This window comes from Amblyraja radiata, chromosome 24 (assembly GCF_010909765.2).
Source record: "Amblyraja radiata isolate CabotCenter1 chromosome 24, sAmbRad1.1.pri, whole genome shotgun sequence".
Taxonomy (NCBI): Eukaryota; Metazoa; Chordata; class Chondrichthyes; order Rajiformes; family Rajidae; genus Amblyraja; species Amblyraja radiata.
Window position 1 is genome coordinate 33,712,197 of NC_045979.1, and position 20,301 is coordinate 33,732,497.

The 20,301-nt window shown below is 44.0% G+C and overlaps 1 protein-coding gene across 1 annotated transcript in view; it reads right to left on the bottom strand.

Annotated features, from left to right (window-relative positions):
- LOC116986999 (polymeric immunoglobulin receptor-like) overlaps positions 1-18,601 on the bottom strand; it is a 75,000-nt gene extending 56,399 nt beyond the window's left edge. Inside the window, exons 1-2 of the mRNA XM_033042882.1 lie at positions 18,513-18,601; positions 14,162-14,482 (exon numbers count right to left, since the gene is read on the bottom strand). Coding sequence (XP_032898773.1) covers positions 14,162-14,482; positions 18,513-18,570 — 379 coding nt within the window. The 5' untranslated portion in view covers positions 18,571-18,601. The remainder of the gene's footprint in view (positions 1-14,161; positions 14,483-18,512) is intronic.
- Positions 18,602-20,301: the final 1,700 nt, after the last annotated feature.

The following is a 20,301-nucleotide window of genomic DNA, read 5'->3' on the forward strand; positions in this document are numbered from 1 at the left end:
TGTTCTCCAGGCATGCTGTCTAACCCACTGAGTTACTCCAGCACTTTGTGTCTTTTGTGTAAACCAGTATCTTCGGTTTCTTGTTTCTACATTTTGATGGGTCTGAAGAAGGGCCCCGACCTGAAACGTCACCTATCTATGTTATAGATTCTATAGATGCACTGTATCCCACCATTGAGCCATCTATACCTCACGATGCCTCAAGAAAGCAGACAACATAATTAAGGACCTTTTTCATCCCGGCCGTCCCCTCTTCTCCCCTCTCCCATCAAGGCAGAAGATATAAAAGCTTGAAATTATACACCGCCAGCTTCAGGGACAGCTTCTTCAAACCTGTTGGATGTGATGTAAGAGACCTTTAGATAAATACATGGAGGTGCAGGGTTGGAGGGATATGGATTATGTGCAGGCAGATAAGGGTTTGTTCAGGGCAAGCACTCTCAAAGGGGGGGGGGTGGGGGTGGCAATGAGTGCCATTTGGCATGGGCCTCATGCCTGTCTGCTTCAAAGGGATCTTGATTTGGGGGCCTCTAAAATTGAGGGGCTTCTGCTTGGAATTCTAAAATTGAAATTGGCCTCGGCCTCGGCCTTGGCCTCAGTTCATCTGTGAAATGGCCTGGTTCCTGGCATTATGTTCGGCACGGATATTGTGGGCCCGAGGGCTTGTTCCTGTCATGTTTAGTTTAGTTTAGAGATACAGCATGGAAACATGCCCTTTGCCCCATGTCTATGCTGAATGTTGGCTAGAGAGGTCTTCAGGACAGGTAGCATAGTCCCACACCCACCTCTCTGGTCACCCTTTGACCAGAAATGGCTCATTGTGGTGGGCAAGACATGCCGATGTGGACGGGATTTGTTCTGAATTTTGATGGGTGTGATCCAGGCTGGGACTTTGATCTCAGGGCAGGTCTCGTTTCATGCCTGGAGCTTGTTAATGGTGGGCGATTTAGTTACGTTTAGAGATACAGCATGGAAATAGTCCTTTCGGGCCAACCAATTCCACACCATTGTAGTTCAATGTTATCCCATATTCACATCCTACACACTGGGGGGACATTTACAGATGCTAATGAACCTACAAACCTGTACATATTTGGGATGAAGGAGGAAACCAGACCACCTGGCGAGAACCCGACTGTCGCAGTGAGAACATGCAAACTCCACACAAGCAGCGCATGATGCCAGGATCAAATTCAGGTCTCTGGCGCTGTGAGACGGCAGCTCTGCCGCTGCACCACTGTTCCTGATGGGTTTTGCTTCATTCCAAGTTTGATTCTCACAACCAGCTAAGTAACCCTGTACAAACCTGACCCACAATTGCCAAAAGTTAGACTTCCCCAGCAAGCCTTACTGGTTGGGAAGGGGATTGGATTTCCGACTAAACCTCAACAACATTGTAAGTTTTAAAAAAATCTCTTCTTGCTCATTTCACAAAACCTTTGGCCAGTTCCCTGAAGGTGGAATCTCATATAGATAGGGTGGTAAAGAAAGCTTTTGGTATGCTAGCCTTTATAAATCAGAGCATTGAGCATAGAAGTTGGGATGTAATGCTAAAATTGTACAAGGCATTGGTGAGACCAATTCTGGAGTATGGTGTACAATTTTGGTCGCCCAATTATAGGAAGGATGTCAACAAAATAGAGAGAGTACAGAGGAGATTTACTAGAATGTTGCCTGGGTTTCAGCAACTAAGTTACAGAGAAAGGTTGAATAAGTTAGGTCTTTATTCTCTGGAGCGCAGAAGGTTAAAGGGGGACTTGATAGAGGTCTTTAAAATGATGAGAGGGTTAGACAGATTTGACGTGGACAAGCTTTTCCCATTGAGAGTAGGGAAGTTTCAAACAAGAGAACATGACTTCAGAATTAAGGGACAGAAGTTTAGGGGTAACATGAGGGGGAACTTCTTTACTCAGAGAGTGGCAGCTGTGTGGAATGAGCTTCCAGTGGAAGTGGTGGAGGCAGGTTCGATTTTATCATTTAAAAATAAATTGGATAGGTATATGGATGTGAAAGGAATGGAGGGTTATGGTCTGAGTGCAGGCAGATGGGACTAGGGGAAAATAATTGTTCGGCACGGACTTGTAGGGCTGAGATGGCCTGTTTCCGTGCTGTAATTGTTATATGGTTATATGATGTAATTCACAGTTTAGTTTAGTTTAGTTTATCGTTACGTGTACCAAGGTACAGTGAGAAGCTTTTTGTTGCATGCTCTCCAGTCAACAGAAAGACGATGCATGATCATGGTTTAAGAAAGAACTCCAGAAGCTGGAAAAATCGAAGGTAGACAAAAATGCTGGAGAAACTCAGCGGGTGAGGCAGCATCTATGGAGCGAAGGAATAGGCGATGTTTCGGGTCATGATTACAATCAGCCATCCACAGTGTACAGATACAGGATAAAGTGAATAACATTTAATGCAAGATAAAGTCCAGTAAAGACTGGGTAAAGATAGGCTGACTGTCTCCAATGAGGTAGATGGGAGGTTAGGACCGCTATCTAGTCGGTGAGAGGATGATACAGTTTCCTGATAACAGCTGGGAAGAATCTGACTCTGAATCTGGAGATATGCATTTTCACATTTTGCAAAACATACTTGGCGAATAAAGTGTGATTCTGATTCTGATTCTTCTTCACAGACAGAACCTATAGTCAGGATTGAACCTGGGCCTCTGGTGCTGTGAGGCAACAGCTCTAGCAGCAGTGCATCAAACAGTTGAATCTTGGATGCACTCTCTGCTTTGCAAGTATATCCATCATTAAGTATAGAGACCAGACTTGCAAAACATTCAAAACGCAGTCTCAACAGAACCCTATATAATTGACAACAATTGCCCACAAGCTGTTTGCCTTCCTAATAAGTGCACTGTTGGCCACCTTTCAATGATTCATGTACTGGGATATCTGGGTACGTCTGCACGTCAGCACGATGGCGCAGCGGTGGAGTTGCGGCCTTATAGCGCTTACAGCTTCTTCGAGATCTCCGGCTTATTCCTTTCCTCAACGACCTACAGGTGCAGGATAATTGGCTTGGTAAAATCGTAAATTGTCCCCAGTGTGTGTGGGGTAGTGTTGATTGCTGGTGGTGCAGACTCTGTGAGTCGAATGGCCTGTTTCCAAGCTGTATCTCTAAACAAAACAATCTCTTGCTGTTTATAAAACCGTTCAGCATTTCTACCTTCTTCACCTGTTATCTCATATGTTGCATTTCCCACATCCTTGTGAATTCACTTAACCCAACTGCATTCCACAATGACTCTCCACATCCTCTTCATAGCTCACCCTGTCATGCAGCTCATAACCCACGGATTTTGGAGTGGTTTGAATATGGATCTCAATCGGCACTATTTTTTTTATTTGTTGAACTTATTGTTTTGTTTGCTTGTTGTTTTATCCATTGAGCACTTGCTGGCTTAACCTAGCACTAAACGTTATTCCCTTATCATGTATCTATACACTGTAATGGCTCAAGTGTAAGCATGCATTGTCTTTCTGCTGACTTGTTAGCACGCAACAAAAGCTTTTCACTGTACCTCGGTACACGTGACAATAAACTAAACTGAAACTGACTCTGAAACTGTGTTTACAAACCTGTTGTGCTGCTACAAGTAAGAATGTTAGTGTTCCATTTCAGGACATATGACCATGAAACACACTTGACTCTCAAGTCAAAAATTATCGCAAGTTAAGAGAGAAAAAAAAGCTTTATTGTGTCTTATTAATGTCAATATTCAACATGATCTCTGAAAGCAGAAACATTCTCTGCGCAAGTACACATTCATCATCTTCAATATACAATATTTGCCATCTCCAACTTTTGTTTCCGTTTTTTCTGTGTATCCTGCGATGCAAGAGGTACCTTGTAGATTGACACACTCGCTCATTCTGCACTGAAGTGTTCAGGTGGGTTACTTGCTCAGGTGCTGTGATGAGATTTGAACTCACAACCTTTAGTTGTAGAGAGAAGATGTTTGCACTGTAACATAACTCCTCTCAGTCTATGTTGGGGATGGGGGTGAGGAAGGAGACGGCATCATTCTATGCATTGAGCAAAATGGCTGCTATTTGCAAAGATGACCCAGATTCAGTAATTTTATGGCAATTGCTGATCATTGGGACCAAGGAAGGGAGTGGAAAAATTAGGAACTGCAGAAGCTGGTTTGCAAAAAAAGAGACCAAGTTCTGGAATAACTTAGCGGGTCAGGCAGCATCTCTGAAGAGATGGAATGGGTGACGTTTCAGGTCGAGACCCTTCCTCAAAGTAAGTAGATTTGTCGATTACAGCAGAGAAACCTCAATGCAACCATGGCATAAAGTTGGGGCAACAAACAGCACTGGTCCAGGTAGGGGGCTGCCGAGAACATAGCGGACCTGGCGTGGGGTGGGGGTGGGTTAACAAAGGGGAACGTGGGGGTGGGGGGGGGGGAGCATGAGAACAAAGGGGGAACTGGTGTGGTGTGGCTGGGGGAGCCAAGAACAAAGGGGGACCAATAGGGACTGTAATGGATAGTTTGTAAGTGTCGGCGCCCTATACATAGTGACTCTTTGTATACCTTGTTTATGGTACGCAAAACAAAAATAATTATCACCGTGACATGTCACATGTGGTAATAAAGTATCAATCAATCAATCAATGACTCAATGGTTTATCTAAGAAGTCACAGTGGCATAAATACTCTGCACAGGAGAAGGAGCTTTCTGACGGGCAATCTGGCTGACGCTTTGAGATGTAACTTCTGAATAGGTGACATTGTCCTCCCCAGTACTGGAGTGAGCCCCTGTCGATTTGCTTTGAATTTGCACTTCTGCATACACAGTTTGATATTGATTAGAACAATGGGCAGCTTCCTTGTTGCTTTGAATGTCTGACAGTGTTGCATAAACGATGCTCCCTTTTCCTGCTGGCAAATCCTGAAATACAAAAGAGGAACCAAGGTTTGTCTGATGATTTGTGTTCAGTTTTAGTCACCAAGTCATAGGAAAGATGCTGTCAAGTTGGAAAGGGTGCGGAGAAGATTTGCAAGGATGTTGCCCAGACTCGTGGGCGTGAACTATAGGGAGAGGTTGAGCAGGCCAGGACGCTTGGAGCGCAGGAGAATGAGGGATGATCTGATAGAGGTGTACAAAATCATGAGAGGAAAAGATCGGGTAGACGCACAGAGCCTTTTGCCCAGAGTAGAAGAATCGTGAACCAGATGATATAGGCTTATGATGAGGGGGGAAAGATTTAATAGGAACCCGAGGGCTAACTTTCTACACAAAGTGTGGTGGGTGTATGGAACGAGCTGCTGAGTATGTGATCATGGCTGATCATCCAAAATTAATACTCCGTTCCTTTGAAATAATCATCTGCTCTGTATGCATAAAAATAACCTTGATGCACCTTGATGCGTTTGATGATAAAGGAACCATAGAACCATTGAAGCAGATTAGTGACTTGATTAGTGAGGTTGAATTACAGAATTTTGTAAGTTCTCAATACACGGAGAATTCATACTTTGCCATCTTTACCTGCATTTCATTGTTATTTGCTCTGGGAGGTTTGTTCCCTTCTGGTTCTGGAAAACACAATGTTAACATTGAAAGAGCATGTCAGGGACATTTTTCATTATCTCCGCTGTTATTTGGTTTGGTAATTGAATCCCTTGCTGAAAAAATAAGAACACACCTGGATATTTACGGTTATAATACAAAATATTCAAATAACAAAATATCCCTATATGCCGATGATGTACTACTGTACATCACAAAACCACAAATTAGTATACCGAATATATTAAATTTAATTGAGGACGTTGGATCCTTCTCTGCATATAGAATAAATTGGAACAAAAGTGAAATTATGTCGATAAATCCAAAAGACTCAACACACCTCAGGAAATTCCCCTTTAAAATAGGTACAGAAAAATTCAAATATTTGGGAATTGAAATTACTAGAAATTACCAGGATATGTTTAAAGCCAATTATAATCCCTTACTTAAGAAATTAAATAATTTGATTAAATTCTGGAAAACACTTCCGATGTCCTTAATAGGCAGAATAAACGCTATAAAAATGATTTTCTTACCACAAATTCTATACCTATTTCAATCAATACCTATATATCTCCCAAAAAAGTTTTTCAAAAAATTGGACTCAGACATTACAAATTTCATATGGGATTATAAATCCCATAGAATACAAAGAACACACCTTAATAAACGAAAAGAGTGGGGGGGGGTCTAGCGCTCCCTAACTTTATGTATTATAATTGGGCAGTAAATATTAAAAATATGATTCACCTGCTGGACAATTCTGCCCAGCAGGCGGACTGGATTGTAATGGAAAAAGGGGACTGCTCCCCGAGTAATATAGGAGCGATTATCCTCTCACCAATAAATTTGAATAATAAAAATTATAATAAAAACCCAATTATACATAGCACAATTAGAACATGGAAACAAATAAAACAGAATCTAAAATTAAGAAACCTATCTCTCTCAATACCAATAGTCAATAACCCATTGTTTAAACCATCAATCATAGACAAATCATTTATACAATGGGAAAGAATGGGAATCAAAACACTCGAAGATCTGTATGAAGTGGGAAAATTACTATCATTTCAACAACTACAACTGAAATATAATTTGAAAAATAACCAATATTTTAAATATCTTCAAATTCGTGATTATCTGAAAAAATACACAAAAGACTATAATAATATGCCTTCCGATTTACTGGATGAAGCAATGAAGCCAAAGGCGGAATCAGCTAATCTAATATCGTACTTATATAATATCATTTTAAACATAGAAATACCCACAACAGATGGAATTAGAAGAGACTGGGAACAAGAATTAGCTATAAAAATTTCAAAAGAGAGCTGGGATAATCATTTACTACAGGTGCATAAATGCTCGATCAATGTACGACATACGCTTATCCAATTCAAAACATTACATAGACTATATTATTCAAAAACTAAATTAAATAAAATCTTTCCTAATGCTTCACCAATCTGTGATAAATGTCTGTGTCAAGAAGCTACCATAGCGCATTCTTTTGTTTTTTGTACAAAAATCCAAAAATTCTGGCATGGAATATTTGATATTTTTTCAAAATTAATTAAAATAAAACTGGTACCAAAACCAGAATGGATCATTTTTGGGATATCGGAAGGTATCCCTGAATTAAACGTGTATCAGAAGAATTTACTCAATTACGGGCTAATAATGGGAAAAAAGCTCATACTTAAATTCTGGAAAAATGCGCCCACACCAATAATAAAAATGTGGACATCAAATATGTTTGAAACATTACATCTGGAAGAGATGAGATTCCTCTTAGCAGGTAAAGCAAACCAATTCCAAAAGACGTGGTCTACGTTTATGGACCTATTACAAGCATGAGGTGCAATAGTAATTTAAAAAACAAATAAATAAATAAATGGTATCAGGACCTGGCAATGGGAGGTAAAACAACCAAAACAGACTTGGTTGGTAGTCTTTCTGCGGAGTTTAATGTTATAATAGAGCGATTGTCCTTACTTTCTTTTTCTTTCTTTTCTAGGGTCTACTTTCTTACTTCACTTCCTTCTCTAACTTCTTTTCTAAGGGGCTTTCTTTTCCCAACACTCTCTTGCACTTCACGACTCTTGCGCACTTTCTTTACTTTCCTTACTTCCATCTTTTTCTTAAAGCTCAAAAAAAATGAAGCGGTAAAAAAAATGTATTAAGATATATGTGTTGTGTATTATTGTAATTTATCGTACTTCTAATAAAAATAATTAAAAAAAATAAAAATGTCGGACATTTTTAACCAGCCATCTTGCTGCATATAGTGTAGGAAGGAACTGCAGATGCTGGTTTAAACCAAAGATGGACAAAAAATGCTGGAGAAACTCAGCGGGACAGGCAGCATCTCCGGAGAGAAGAAATGGATGGATGGTGTTTCAGGTTGAGACCCTTCTTCAGATCGTTCTCTCCAGAGATGCCTGTCCTGCTGACTTACTCCAGCATCTTCAATCTGTCTTTGGTGTATAACCAGCATCTGCAGTTCCTTCCTACTCTTTGACCCATGAGAACCACAGGGGCACCACAAGCCCAACTTGACTGCGCGGGTTACCTCTGGGTGCTCTGGTCCCCCCCTACATCCTAAAGACCTGCACGCCAGTAGGTTAATTCCCACTGTAAATTGCCCCTAGTGTGTAGGCGAGGGGTAGAATCTTGGGGCAATTGATAACAACATGGAGTGAACAAAGTTGGATAAAATTAGTGTGTAGAAAGGACCTGCAGATGAATGAATTAATGAATAAGTTTATTGGCCAAGTATTCACATACAAGGAATTTGCCTTGGTGCTCCGCTCGCAAGTGACAACGACAAACAGTGACAGTTAGGAATGACTGTTAAGAATGCTAGTTTACACCCAAGATAGATACAAAGTAGTAACTCAGGCAGCATCTCTGGGCGAAAAGGTTGTGTGACATTTCAGGTCGGGACCCTTCTTCAGACTGGATAAGATTATTGTAGGACTGGAATAAAGAGATGGTTGATAGTCAGCATGAACTCAGTGTGCCAAAGGGCCTGTTTCCGTGCTGTATTTCTCTCTCTCTGTGCAGGAAATGATCACATACATCATGAAAGGATGAAGGAAACATAGAAACTCACTCCTTTGTCTACACATTAGGCACCAAAGTAGACCAGCAAAGAACACCACGAGAAGAGCTCCAGCAATACTGAGCCAAATTATGTGGCTACTGTATGGGACAGAGAAAGCAAAAAGGTTACTCTTGTTTCATTATTGATTCCTATCCTTTGGTAAAGAACAAAAGTCTAACATCTGCAAGGTATCTTTCATGAGCTCAGGATAAGTCAAGCCCAGTCAATGGAGTGCAGACATTGCTGTAATGTGGTAAACACCAAAGCCAATCTGCCCATAGCAAGTTCCACAAACAGCAGTACGATAACGACCAATGATTGTGATGTTGGATAAAGAATAAACCCAACTCAACCCAACAGTAGCGCAGCATGGAGTTGATGCCTTACAGCACCAGAGACCCTGGTTCAATCCAGACTACAGGTGCTGTCTGTAAGGAGTTTGCATATTCTTCCTGCGATGAAGTTGGTTTCCTCCGGGTGCTCCGGTTTCCTCCCACATCACAAAGATGTGCGGGTTTGTGGGTTAATTGGCCTTGGTAAATTGTCCTTAATTTGTAGTGAGTGGATGAAAAAGCGGGATCACATAGATCTAATATAAAAGGGTGATCAACGGACAGCGTGGACTCGGAGGAACGAAGGATTTGTTTCCATGCTGTATCTCTAAACTAAAGTAAAACTAAACTAATTGTGTGTGAGATCTGGCCTGTGGCATTGTCCATGGTCGATATATCTGCCGATTGGTTTACAAATGCTCACAGCTTACAGATTTACAAAGGTAACACCCCTTGTTCAAAACCAGTGGACAGTCAATAAGTGTAGGAAGGAACTACAGATGCTGGTTTCAACCGAAGAAGATAGACACAAAATGCTGGAGTAACTCAGCGGGAGAGGCAGCATCTGGAGAGAAGGAGTGGATGCTATTTGGGATTGAGACCCTTCTTCAGGGGAGAAGTAGATACAGAGATAAGGAAGTGTAAGGTGTGAAAATGAAACAAAGGGGGTGAAGATCAAGGAAAATGTAGAATAGATCGGAATGTAGAATAGATTGTTAGCTGGGAGACGGTAACAACAAAGTAAACAAAGATAAAATATAATTGGGCACAGTCAGACTGGTCGGACTACTGGCAAGGGAGTGCGATGGAGAGTCAGGGAAAGCAAGGGTTACTTGTAGTTGGAGAAGTCAATATTCATACAGCTGGGGTGTAAGCTGCCCAATATGAGATGCTGTTGACTCTAATTTGCGCTGGGCCTCACTCTGATAAAGGAGGAGGCCCAGGACAGAAAGATAAGCGTGGGAATGGGAGGGGGAGTTAAAGTGTTTACCACCAGGCGGTCAGGTGGGTTTAGGCGGACTGAGCGAAGGAGTTCAGTGAAACGATCACCAAGCCTACGCTTGTTCTTGCCGATATATAGGAGTCCACACCTGCAACTGTAGATGAGGTTGGAGGAGCTGCAAGTAAACCTCTACCTCACCTGAAAAGACTGTCAGGGTCCTTGGACGGATTCAAGGGGGGAGGTATAGCGACAAATGTTGCATCTCCTGCAGTTGCAGGTGAAAGTACTTGGGGAGGGGGTAGTTTGGGTGGGAAGGGATGAGTTAACCAGGGAGATGCAGAGGGAACGGTCTCTGCAGAAAGCAGAAAGGGGTGGAGATGGGAAGATGTGGCTAGTGGTGGGTGTCAATGTCCTGCCAAGTTTAACACTGGTTTGAACATTGACTGTTGTTTCTTTAATTTAGTTTAGCTTATTATTGTCACGTGTATCGAGGTTCAGTGAAAAGCTTTTTGTTGCGTGCTAACCGGTCAGCAGAAAGACTAGACACACGATTACAATCAAGCTGTCACAGCATACAGATTTGTGATAAAGGGTAAAATGTTTAGTGTAAGATAGAATCCAATAAAGTCTGATTATAGATAGTTGGAAGATCTCCAATGAGGTCGATGGGAGGTCAGGGTCGCTCTCTAGCTGGTGAAGGGATGGTTCAGCTGGGAAGAAAATGTCCCTGACTCTGCAGGAGTGCGTTTTCAAACCTCCATACATCTTGCCTGATGGGAGAGGGGAGAAGAGGGAGTGACCGGGGTGAGTGGTCCTTGATTATGCCTCTCAGGCATTGTAAGGCAGCAACTCTACCGCCGCACCACATTGCCATCCTCGACAACCTAGAGTTACTCCAGTACTTTGTGTTGTACTCAAGGATCCAACATCCAGCCAGGTTAATTCCCGGGATGGCGGGACTGCCATATGATGAAAGAATGGCGCGACTGGGCTGGTATTCACTGGAATTTAGAAGGATGAGGGGATCTAATAGACACATATAAAATCATTAAGGGATTGAACACGCGAGATGCAGGGAACATGTTCCCGATGTTGGGGGAGTCCAGAACCAGGGGCCACAGTTTAAGAATAAGGGGTAATAATAATAATAATAATAATGGATGGGATTTATATAGCGCCTTTCTAATACTCAAGGCGCTTTACATCGCATTATTCATTCACTCCTCAGTCACACTCGGTGGTGGTAAGCTACTTCTGTAGCACAGCTGCCCTGGGGTAGGCCATTTAGAACTGAGATGAGGAAAAACCTTTCACCCAGAGAGTTGTGAATCTGTGGAATTCTTTACCTCAGAAGGCAGTGCAGGACGATTCACTGGATACATTCAAAAGAGAGTTAGATGGAGTTCTTAGGGCTAGCGGAATCAAGGGATATGGGGATAAGGCAGGAACGGGGTACTGATTGTGGATGATCAGCCATGATCACATTGAATGGCGGTGCTGGCTCGATGGGCTGAATGGCCTACTCCTGCACCTATTGTCTATCTATCTATGTATCTATGTATGTATCAACAATTCTTTGTGTCTCTACCTCTCATATTGAAAAGCAAGGCCAATCAAAACTTGAGCAAGTGAAAATTATACCTGGTTTCCTGATGAGTTGTTTCCTGATGAATGTTTTCGGGTGTTACTTTTGTAGTTGAAGTAAATGCTACTGTTGTTGTTGACGATCCTGGATTAGATTCGGGTTCTGTTGAGAAAAGGAAATAAAAGACAATTAAAGATAGACAAAATATTCTGGAGTAACTGCTGGACAGGCAGCATCTCTGGAGAGAAGGAATGGGTGAAGTTTCGGGTCTGAGGATGGGTCTCGGGCCAAAACGTCACCCATTCCTTCCCTCAGAATGCTGCCTGTCCCGCTGAGATACTCCAGCATTTCAAGTTCAAGTTCACATTTATTGTCACGTGCACCAATTAGGGTACTGTGATATTTGAGTTATCATACAGCGATACAAGTTTTAAAAAATAACGCAATACACAATAGTTTTAACATAAACATCCACCACAGTGGAATCATCATTCCTCACTGTGATGGAAGGCAACAAAGTTCAGTCATCTTCCTCCTTTGTTTACCCGTGGTGGTCGGGGCCTTGAACCCTCAGCACTGCCTCTGCCGACGGCCCGATGTTCAAGCTCTCTTGTCGGGACGATGGAGACACCGGCGTCGGGGCGGAACGGAAACACTCCGCGGCATGAAGCTGCCAAGTCGACCTTTCCTTACTGGAGACCGCGGCTTCACGGTGTAAAAGTTCACAAGCCCCGCGGTCGGAGCACTTCCACGGAGATCCTCGACAAAGGATCGCAGCTCCGCGATGTTAAAGTCTGCGCCGCCCTTGCGGCTTGAAGCTCCAGGCCGGTCTCCAGGAAAAGCCGCATCCATCCAGTTGTTACGCCGCGGGGAGGAGACGGAGGCGTGATACGGGGAAAGATCACATCTCCGTCGCGGTAAGTGACTGGAAACGGTTTCCCCCTATTCCCCCCCCCCCCCCCCTTCACCCCCCATATTAAAAAACACAGAGAAACATTGAAACATACATTTTAGACAGACCGAAAATAACAAAACAGTTGAAATAACACACAGGCTATGGCGAGGCTGCTATCTCGGCGCCACCCAATGAGGCATCTATCTTCTCTATAGGTTTTGTGTCTCTCTTCGATTAAAACAGCATCTGCAGTTCTTTCCTACACAAAAAAACACAATTCCCTGTTTGCCGTTTCGTCATTATTCAAGATCCAGGGTCGTCATCTGTAAACTCCCAGGAGGGGTAAGAACAGAATTCGGCCAAAGCGCAAAGATCTCAGCACTGAACCCTATGGTGCATCATTAAGGGCGGCACGGTGGCGCAGCTGTAGAATTGCTGCCTTACGTCGCCAGAGACCCGTGTTCGATCATGACCACGGGTACTTGTCTGTCTGTCTGTCTGTCTGGAGTTTGTACATTCTCCCCCTGACCTGCGTGAGTTTTCTATGAGTTTTCTACGATTTCGGAACGGAAACACTCCGCGGCATGGATCTCCCGAGTCGGCCTTTCCTTACCGGAGACCGCAGCTTCACGGTATTAAAGTCCACAAGCCCCGCGGTCGGAGCACTTCCACAGCGATCCTCGGCAAAGGATCGCAGCTCCGCGATGTTAAAGTCCGCGCCGCCCTTGCGGCTTGAAGCTCCAGGCCGGTCTCCAGGAAAGGCCGCATCCATCCAGTTGTTAGTCCGCGGGGAGGGGACGGAGACGTGACACGGGGAAAGATCACATCTCCGTCGCGGTAAGTGACTGAAAACAGTTTCCCCCTATTCCCCCCCCCCCTTGACACCTCCACATTAAAAAACACCGAGAAACATTGAAACATACATTTTAGACACACTAAAAATAACAAAAAAGTCGAAATAACACACAGGCTGCTGGCGAGGCTGCCATCTCGGCGCCACCCAGTGAGGCATCTATCTTCTCTATAGATTTTGTGTCCATCTTCGATTGAACCACCATCTGCAGCTCTTTCCTCCACAATAAAAGACATTTATCCTGTTTGTCGTTTCATCATTATTCAAGATCCAGGGGCGTCATCTGCACACTCCCAGGAGGGGTAAGAACAGAATTCGGCCAAAGCGCAAAAATCCCGGCACTGATCCCTATAATAATAATAATGGATGGGATTTATATAGCGCCTTTCTAATACTCAAGGCGCTTTACATCGCATTATTCATTCACTCCTCAGTCACACTCGGTGGTGGTAAGCTACTTCTGTAGCCACAGCTGCCCTGGGGCAGACTGACGGAAGCGTGGCTGCCAATCTGCGCCTACGGCCCCTCCGACCACGACCAATCACTCACACACATTCACACACAGGCAAAGGTGGGTGAAGTGTCTTGTCCAAGGACACAACGACAGTATGCACTCCAAGCGGGATTCGAACCGGCTACCTTCCGGTTGCCAGCCGAACACTTAGCCCATTGTGCCATCTGTCGTCCCTATGGTGCATCATTAAGGGCGGCACGGTGGCGCAGCTGTAGAATTTCTGCCTTACAGCGCCAGGGACCCGGGTTCGATCATGACCACGGGTACTTGTCTGTCTGTCTGGAGTTTGTACGTTCTCCCCGTGACCTGCGTGGGTTTTCTCTGAAAACTTCGGTTTCCCCCCACACTCCAAAGACGTACAGGTTTACAGGTTAATTGGCTTGGTATAAATGTAAAACGTACCTTCAGATACTTGGAGCTGAACGTTAAACATTGGATCCAAGCCAGATGTAGTAATTCCACAGCTGTACCGTCCTGTATCTCCAGAGTGAAGATCCTCCACAGTCACAGTAAACATTCCTTGTGTCGGGTTATCTTTGATTGACCCTCTTCCACTCCGTCTGTGTTGCCCATTTGTTTTCACTACAACTGTACACAGGATAGTCCACCCATGACACCAGTATTTTGTGTGTGAACTGTACCGTGCTTCATAGTAACAATCGATTGTGATATTTTTCCCCACAACTCCTCTTACAGGTGTCTTTGCCCACAGTGCATCTGAAACTGAGAGGAAAAATCATCAGAACATGTACAGGACAAATCTACTTCACACAGCGTTTGCTGGCCCACCCACTCTTCCCGTAACCAACGATGGGCCGAATGGTCCAACCCGTGTGTGGACATTCACTTACCCTTGAGCCAAGCATAACGTGCCGGTGTAACTCAGCAGATCTGGCAGCATCTGTGGAGGGAATGGACACGTGACGTGTCGGGTTGGGACCCTTCTTCAGACTGATTCATGTAGGGCGGGGAAAGCTGGAAGAGAGGTGGAGATGGGGTAAAGCCGGGCAAATGACAGGTGGAAGGTAGACACAAAATGCTGGAGTAACTCAGCGGAACAGGCAGCACAACAAGTGGATACAGATGAGGGGGGAATTTTGACTGGTTCACTGGTGGACAAAGACTAGAGATGAAAAGCGGTCAAAAGGTTGTCAGATAAGGAGAGATGAGAACCGAAATGTAAAGACAGAGGGAGGGGTATATTTGGTAGGGGACATGGGGGGGGGGGGGGGAGGGAGGAAGAGGCATGGGTTAAATGGCTGCACAGAAAAGTGAGAGAGGGTAGAGGGGTGTGCAACGTAAAATTGGAGAACTTAATGATCATAAAACATCTTCTATTGATTGAAAAATACAGCATCTCTGGAGAAATAGAATGCGTGACATTTCGGGATTGGGACCCTTCTTCAGACACCCTTCTCCAGAGCTGCTGCCTGACCCGCTGAGTTATTCCAGCACTTTATTTCTATCTTTGGTACAAACCAGCACCTGCAGTTCTTTGGTCCTAACTGTTTACACTAGTTGGCAGCACAGTGGCGCAGCAGGAGAGTTGCTGCCATACAGCGCCAGTGACCCGGGTTTGATCCTGACAACGGGTGCTGTCTGTACAGAATTTGTACGTTCTCCCTGTGACCCCATGGGTTTCCCCTGGGTGCTCCAGTTTCCTCCCACAATCCAAAGATGAGTAGGTTTGTAAGTTAATTGGCTGCTGTAAATTACCTCAAGGGTGTAGGATAGAACTGGTGCACGTGTAATCGTTGGTCGGCTTGGACATAGTGGGCCGAAGGGCCTGTTCCAGGCTGTATCTCTAAAACTAACTAATTCTCATGTTGCATTTAATGAGCTGTGAGAATATTCTCCAAGGTCCTTCTGTTCCTCCACACTCCCTCAACATCCATTATTAATGTCGTTATTTATGCAATTCCTCTCACTTCTACGGATTAAACTGTCTTTGCCACTTTTCTGCCCTACTGATTTGTCCATCCATATACACCTTGTGGTCAAATGCCTTCTCCCTGTCAACCATCCAGCTGACCTTTGTCTCATCTGCAGAGGACTTCACCATGCCCCCTACATTTAACTACATCGATGATTCTTGCAATTGAGGTAGTGCATTTTGGTTTACAATGTTAAATCCTGGGATGACGGGACTGTCATATGCTGAGAGAATGGAGCGGCTGGGCTTGTATACTCTGGAATTTAGAAGGATGAGAGGCAATCTTATTGAAACATGTAGGATTATTAAGGGTTTGGACACGCTAGAGGCAGGAAACATGTTCTCGATGATCACATTCAATAAACAATGGACAATAGACAATAGGTGCAGGAGTAGGTCATTTGGCCCTCCGAGCCAGCACCGCCATTCAATGTGATCATGGCTGATCATCTCCGTTCTAAATGGCTTACCCCTTATTCTTAAACTGTGGCTCCTGGTTCTGGACTCCCCCAACATCAGAAACATGTTTCCTGCCTCTAGCATGTGCACACCCTTAATAATCTTTAAATAATCTTACAATAATCTTACATGGCAGTGCTGGCTCGAAGGGCCGAATGGCCTACTCCTGCACCTATTGTCTATTGATCAGTACTGTGGCTTGTGGATCCCTACAACAACCTTTTCCCCCAAATGCACGTGTATTGTTGGCCTGTTTTATGGAGGGTAAACCTTATTTATAGGTAATATTTGCCATCTTCCCCATCTATAAACAAGGAAATAGTAACCTACACTTCACGCTGCCTTGCAAGGCCACCAGCATAATCATGGAGCAGTTTCATACCAGTCACTCCTTCTTTACCTGTCTACCATTAGGCATGAGGGACAGAAGTTTGAACCCAATGCTCTAGATTCAGAGACAGTTTTCTTCCCAACTGTTATCAGGCAACTGACCCATCCTCTCACTAGCTAGAGCGCAGTCCTGACCTCCTATTTACCCCCTTGAACAATCAATAATTGGACTTCATTGGACTAAACTAAACTAAACTAGTAAAGCAATGATCCTAGATTACCTGAAATGATCTGGTGAATGAAGACAGTCAATGTTGGCCTTCGCTCATGTATCTGAGCATCAGTGATAACATTAAAAATAAATTAACTTGGTAACAAGAAATTATTAATATTGCATGACTTTGACAAATATGCATAGTTGAAGTCCAAGAACAAGAAGGAAATGGCTACTTATTGCAAGAGCAACCTGCAGCCCAAGAGGAACTGGACGTCAAACAATATCTGAACTTTAAATAAGAGGAAGTGTTGTAAAATGGAGACAATTGTTTTGGCATTATTGCTTGGCTGCTGTTAGTGAGTGCAAGCAACCAATAAAACAATGTTTTATGAATAGAAAGGGTCCCTTTGCACTTTGACACTGTTACTTTAGTTTAGTTTAGTTTAAGATAGAGCATGGAAACTGGCCCTTCGGCCCAACTTGTCCGTGCTGACCTAATATCTTGTACACTAGGGACAATTTACATAGTCCTTATTCCCTATTTATAGAGGCCAATTAACCTACAAACCCATGTGTCTTTGTGATGTGGGAGGAAACCAGAGGACTGGGAAAAAACCGATGCGGTCACAGGGAGAAAGTACAAACTCCGTACAGACAGACCCCTTTGTCAGGATCGAACCCAGGTCTCTGGTACTGTAAGGCACCGCTGTGCCACTGTCCCTCCCACTTGTAATTGTCTCTGTTTTTCATTCACAGTCACTTTGTGCTGTCAGATACATTGGCGGCCATGATTTATGTGTGGCACAGTGATGGAGACAGTAGGAGATTGGAAAACCACACTCTAATATTGAGACAAAAGAGATTGCAGATGCTGGAATCTGGAACAACAAACAGCACACTGGAAGAACTCAGTGGGTCATGGAGGTTTGAAGGCAAAAAAGTGTAAGTCGTTCTTTCAGATCGAGACCCTGCATCAGGACTGGGAGGGTACAGAGATGTTTGGCAGCATATAGATGTACTAAAGGGTGGGAGGATCGGGGTTGGTTGAGGAAGATGGAACTGGATGAAGAGGAAGTGTTTCATAGAGAATACACAAGCAGAACACAAGATGTTGATTGATAGTTCAAAACTCAATGGTAAAAACATTACATTTCCCAATTTTGGGTAATTCACACCCTCTGGTGGTCTCCTCCCACACAAGCCCATCTGCCAATCCTGATTCAACCTTTCCTGCCTCCCTTACTCAGTCCCGATGCAGGGTCCTCTTCACATTCACAGATGCTGGCTGACCCGCTGAGTTCTTCTTTCTTGATCCACGCCCCAATATTGTTCAGTTACCTTTACATCTGCAAGCATTTAACTATCTCCACTGCAGAAATGGTGCACAAGTCCCAGATAAATTCTGATCACCAAAATGAATATCAAAATAAAACGACGGAGGTTAAACAATCTAGCACAAAAACAAAAAATAATCAGGTGGACAAGCGGCATCTGTGGGGAGAGAGATAGAGTTAGGTTTTAGGTCTAATGACCTCTGATCTGAAAGGATAACTCTTTTTCTCGACACACTTGCTAAGTAATTCCAGCATATGTAAAGGAAGGAACTGTAGATGCTGGTTTACACCGAAGATAGACACAAAATGCTGGAGTAACTCAGAGGGACAGGCAGCATCTCTGGATGGAAGGTATGGGTGACATTTCGGGTCGAGACTTTTCTTCAGCCTGTCCCGCTGAGTTACTCCAGCACTTTGTGACTATCTCGTACTTCCCGTAGAGTCTGGTCACATGAACGTCCAAATCAAGCTGTTACTTACCGGGCAGGGAATAAATGAGTAGCATTGGAATCCACATAGTTTTATCCAAGGAGACCATGTTAGCACTGATCTGCTGCTCAGCTCTTAGTCCTCAGACTGAACAGTCTGACAAATATGACATGTATTAAGAATGAGGAAGAAGGGAACAGGAAACCTGATTGTGCAACCAGAATGAGACTGATGATAAAATCTGAAACTTTAGAATTTGAAGTTGTCTCAGTTAAATTTAAGGTACACAAAAATGCTGGAGAAACTCAGCGGCTGCAGCAGCATCCATGGAGCGAAGGAAATAGGCAACGTTTCGGGCCGAAACCCTTCTTCAGACTGATAGGGGGTGGCGGGGAGAAGGAAGGAAAAAGGAGGAGGGGGAGCCCGGGGGCTGGGAGGAGACAGCCTGAGGGCTGAGGAAGTGGAGGAGACAGCAAGGGCTAACAAAATTGGGAGAATTCGATGTTCATGCCCGCAGGATGCAGACTCCCCAAGCGATATAAAAGTAATCCAATTTTCATTGACTGATGAATATAGTCCAGCCTTTTATTTTTTATTTTTTTACTTTTGGAAACAGGCCCTTTGGCCTACTGAGACCGCACCGACCAGCAATCACCCCGTACACTAGCACTATTCTACACTCTGGAAACAGTTTACAATTTTTCTTACCAAAGATAATCAACCTACAAACCTGTACGTCTTTGGGATGTGGGTGGAAACCGGAGCACCCGGAGGAAACCCATGCAGTCACAGGGAGAACGTACAAACTCTGCAGACAACACCTGTAGTCAGGATCGAATCTAGGTCTCTGGCGCTGTGAGGCAGCAGCTCTACCACTGCTCCACTGTCCCACCCCTAACAGCCAAGTCAAGCCAAATTTATTGTGATGTGCACAAGAACAGCAAGGCACAGGTACAATGAAAATCTTACTTACAGCAGCATCACAGAACATATCAAAAAAAAAGCTAAATTCAACATAAATTCACTCTTGGTGTTGTCAATGTCGCAGCAATTAATTACATGCTTACTGCAGGTGCAGCTGTATGGAATGTCAGTAAACCAGACTACATAAAGCTTGGATAAACACAAAATGCTGGAGTAACTCAGCAGGACAGGCAGCAACTCTGGAGAGAAGGAATCTCCAAAGATGCTTCTTCTCCCACTGAGTTACTCCAGCATTTTGTGTCTATCTGTGATTAAAACCAGCATCTGCAGTTCCTTCTTATACATAAAGCTTGGATTATATTTATCTCTTGGCTGAAGGCCTGCACTAACGATCCTTCTCATAGTCAACACAGTCTCCCATGTATTATTCTTTCATCACACTGTCTCATCCCATCTGTTACTGAAATTCATATCCAGGGTATTGGCTGTTCCAGATGTCTCTTGTGTAGGTTATCATCTTCCTCCCACCAACAATTTAAGACCATCCAAATATCAGAATGCACACTAAACTGCACTCGGTAAACTCATTTATAGAGCGATACAGCATGGAAAAGGTCTTTCGGACCACCGAGTCCACACCGACTACTTTCACATCCACTCCCTACACACAAGGGTGAATTTGCAGAGGGCCAATTAACCTACAAACCCACACGTCTTTGGGATGTGGGAGGAAATACGCACACCCGGAGGAAACTAACATGATCACACAGAGAACGTGCGAACTCCACACAGACAGCACCCAAGGTCAGGATCGAACCCGGGACTCGGATGCTGTGAGGCAGCAGCTCTACCTGTTGTGCCAATGTGTGATTGTCTGACATATCCTTCAACTTACCTTGCAGGCATGAACAAGGAT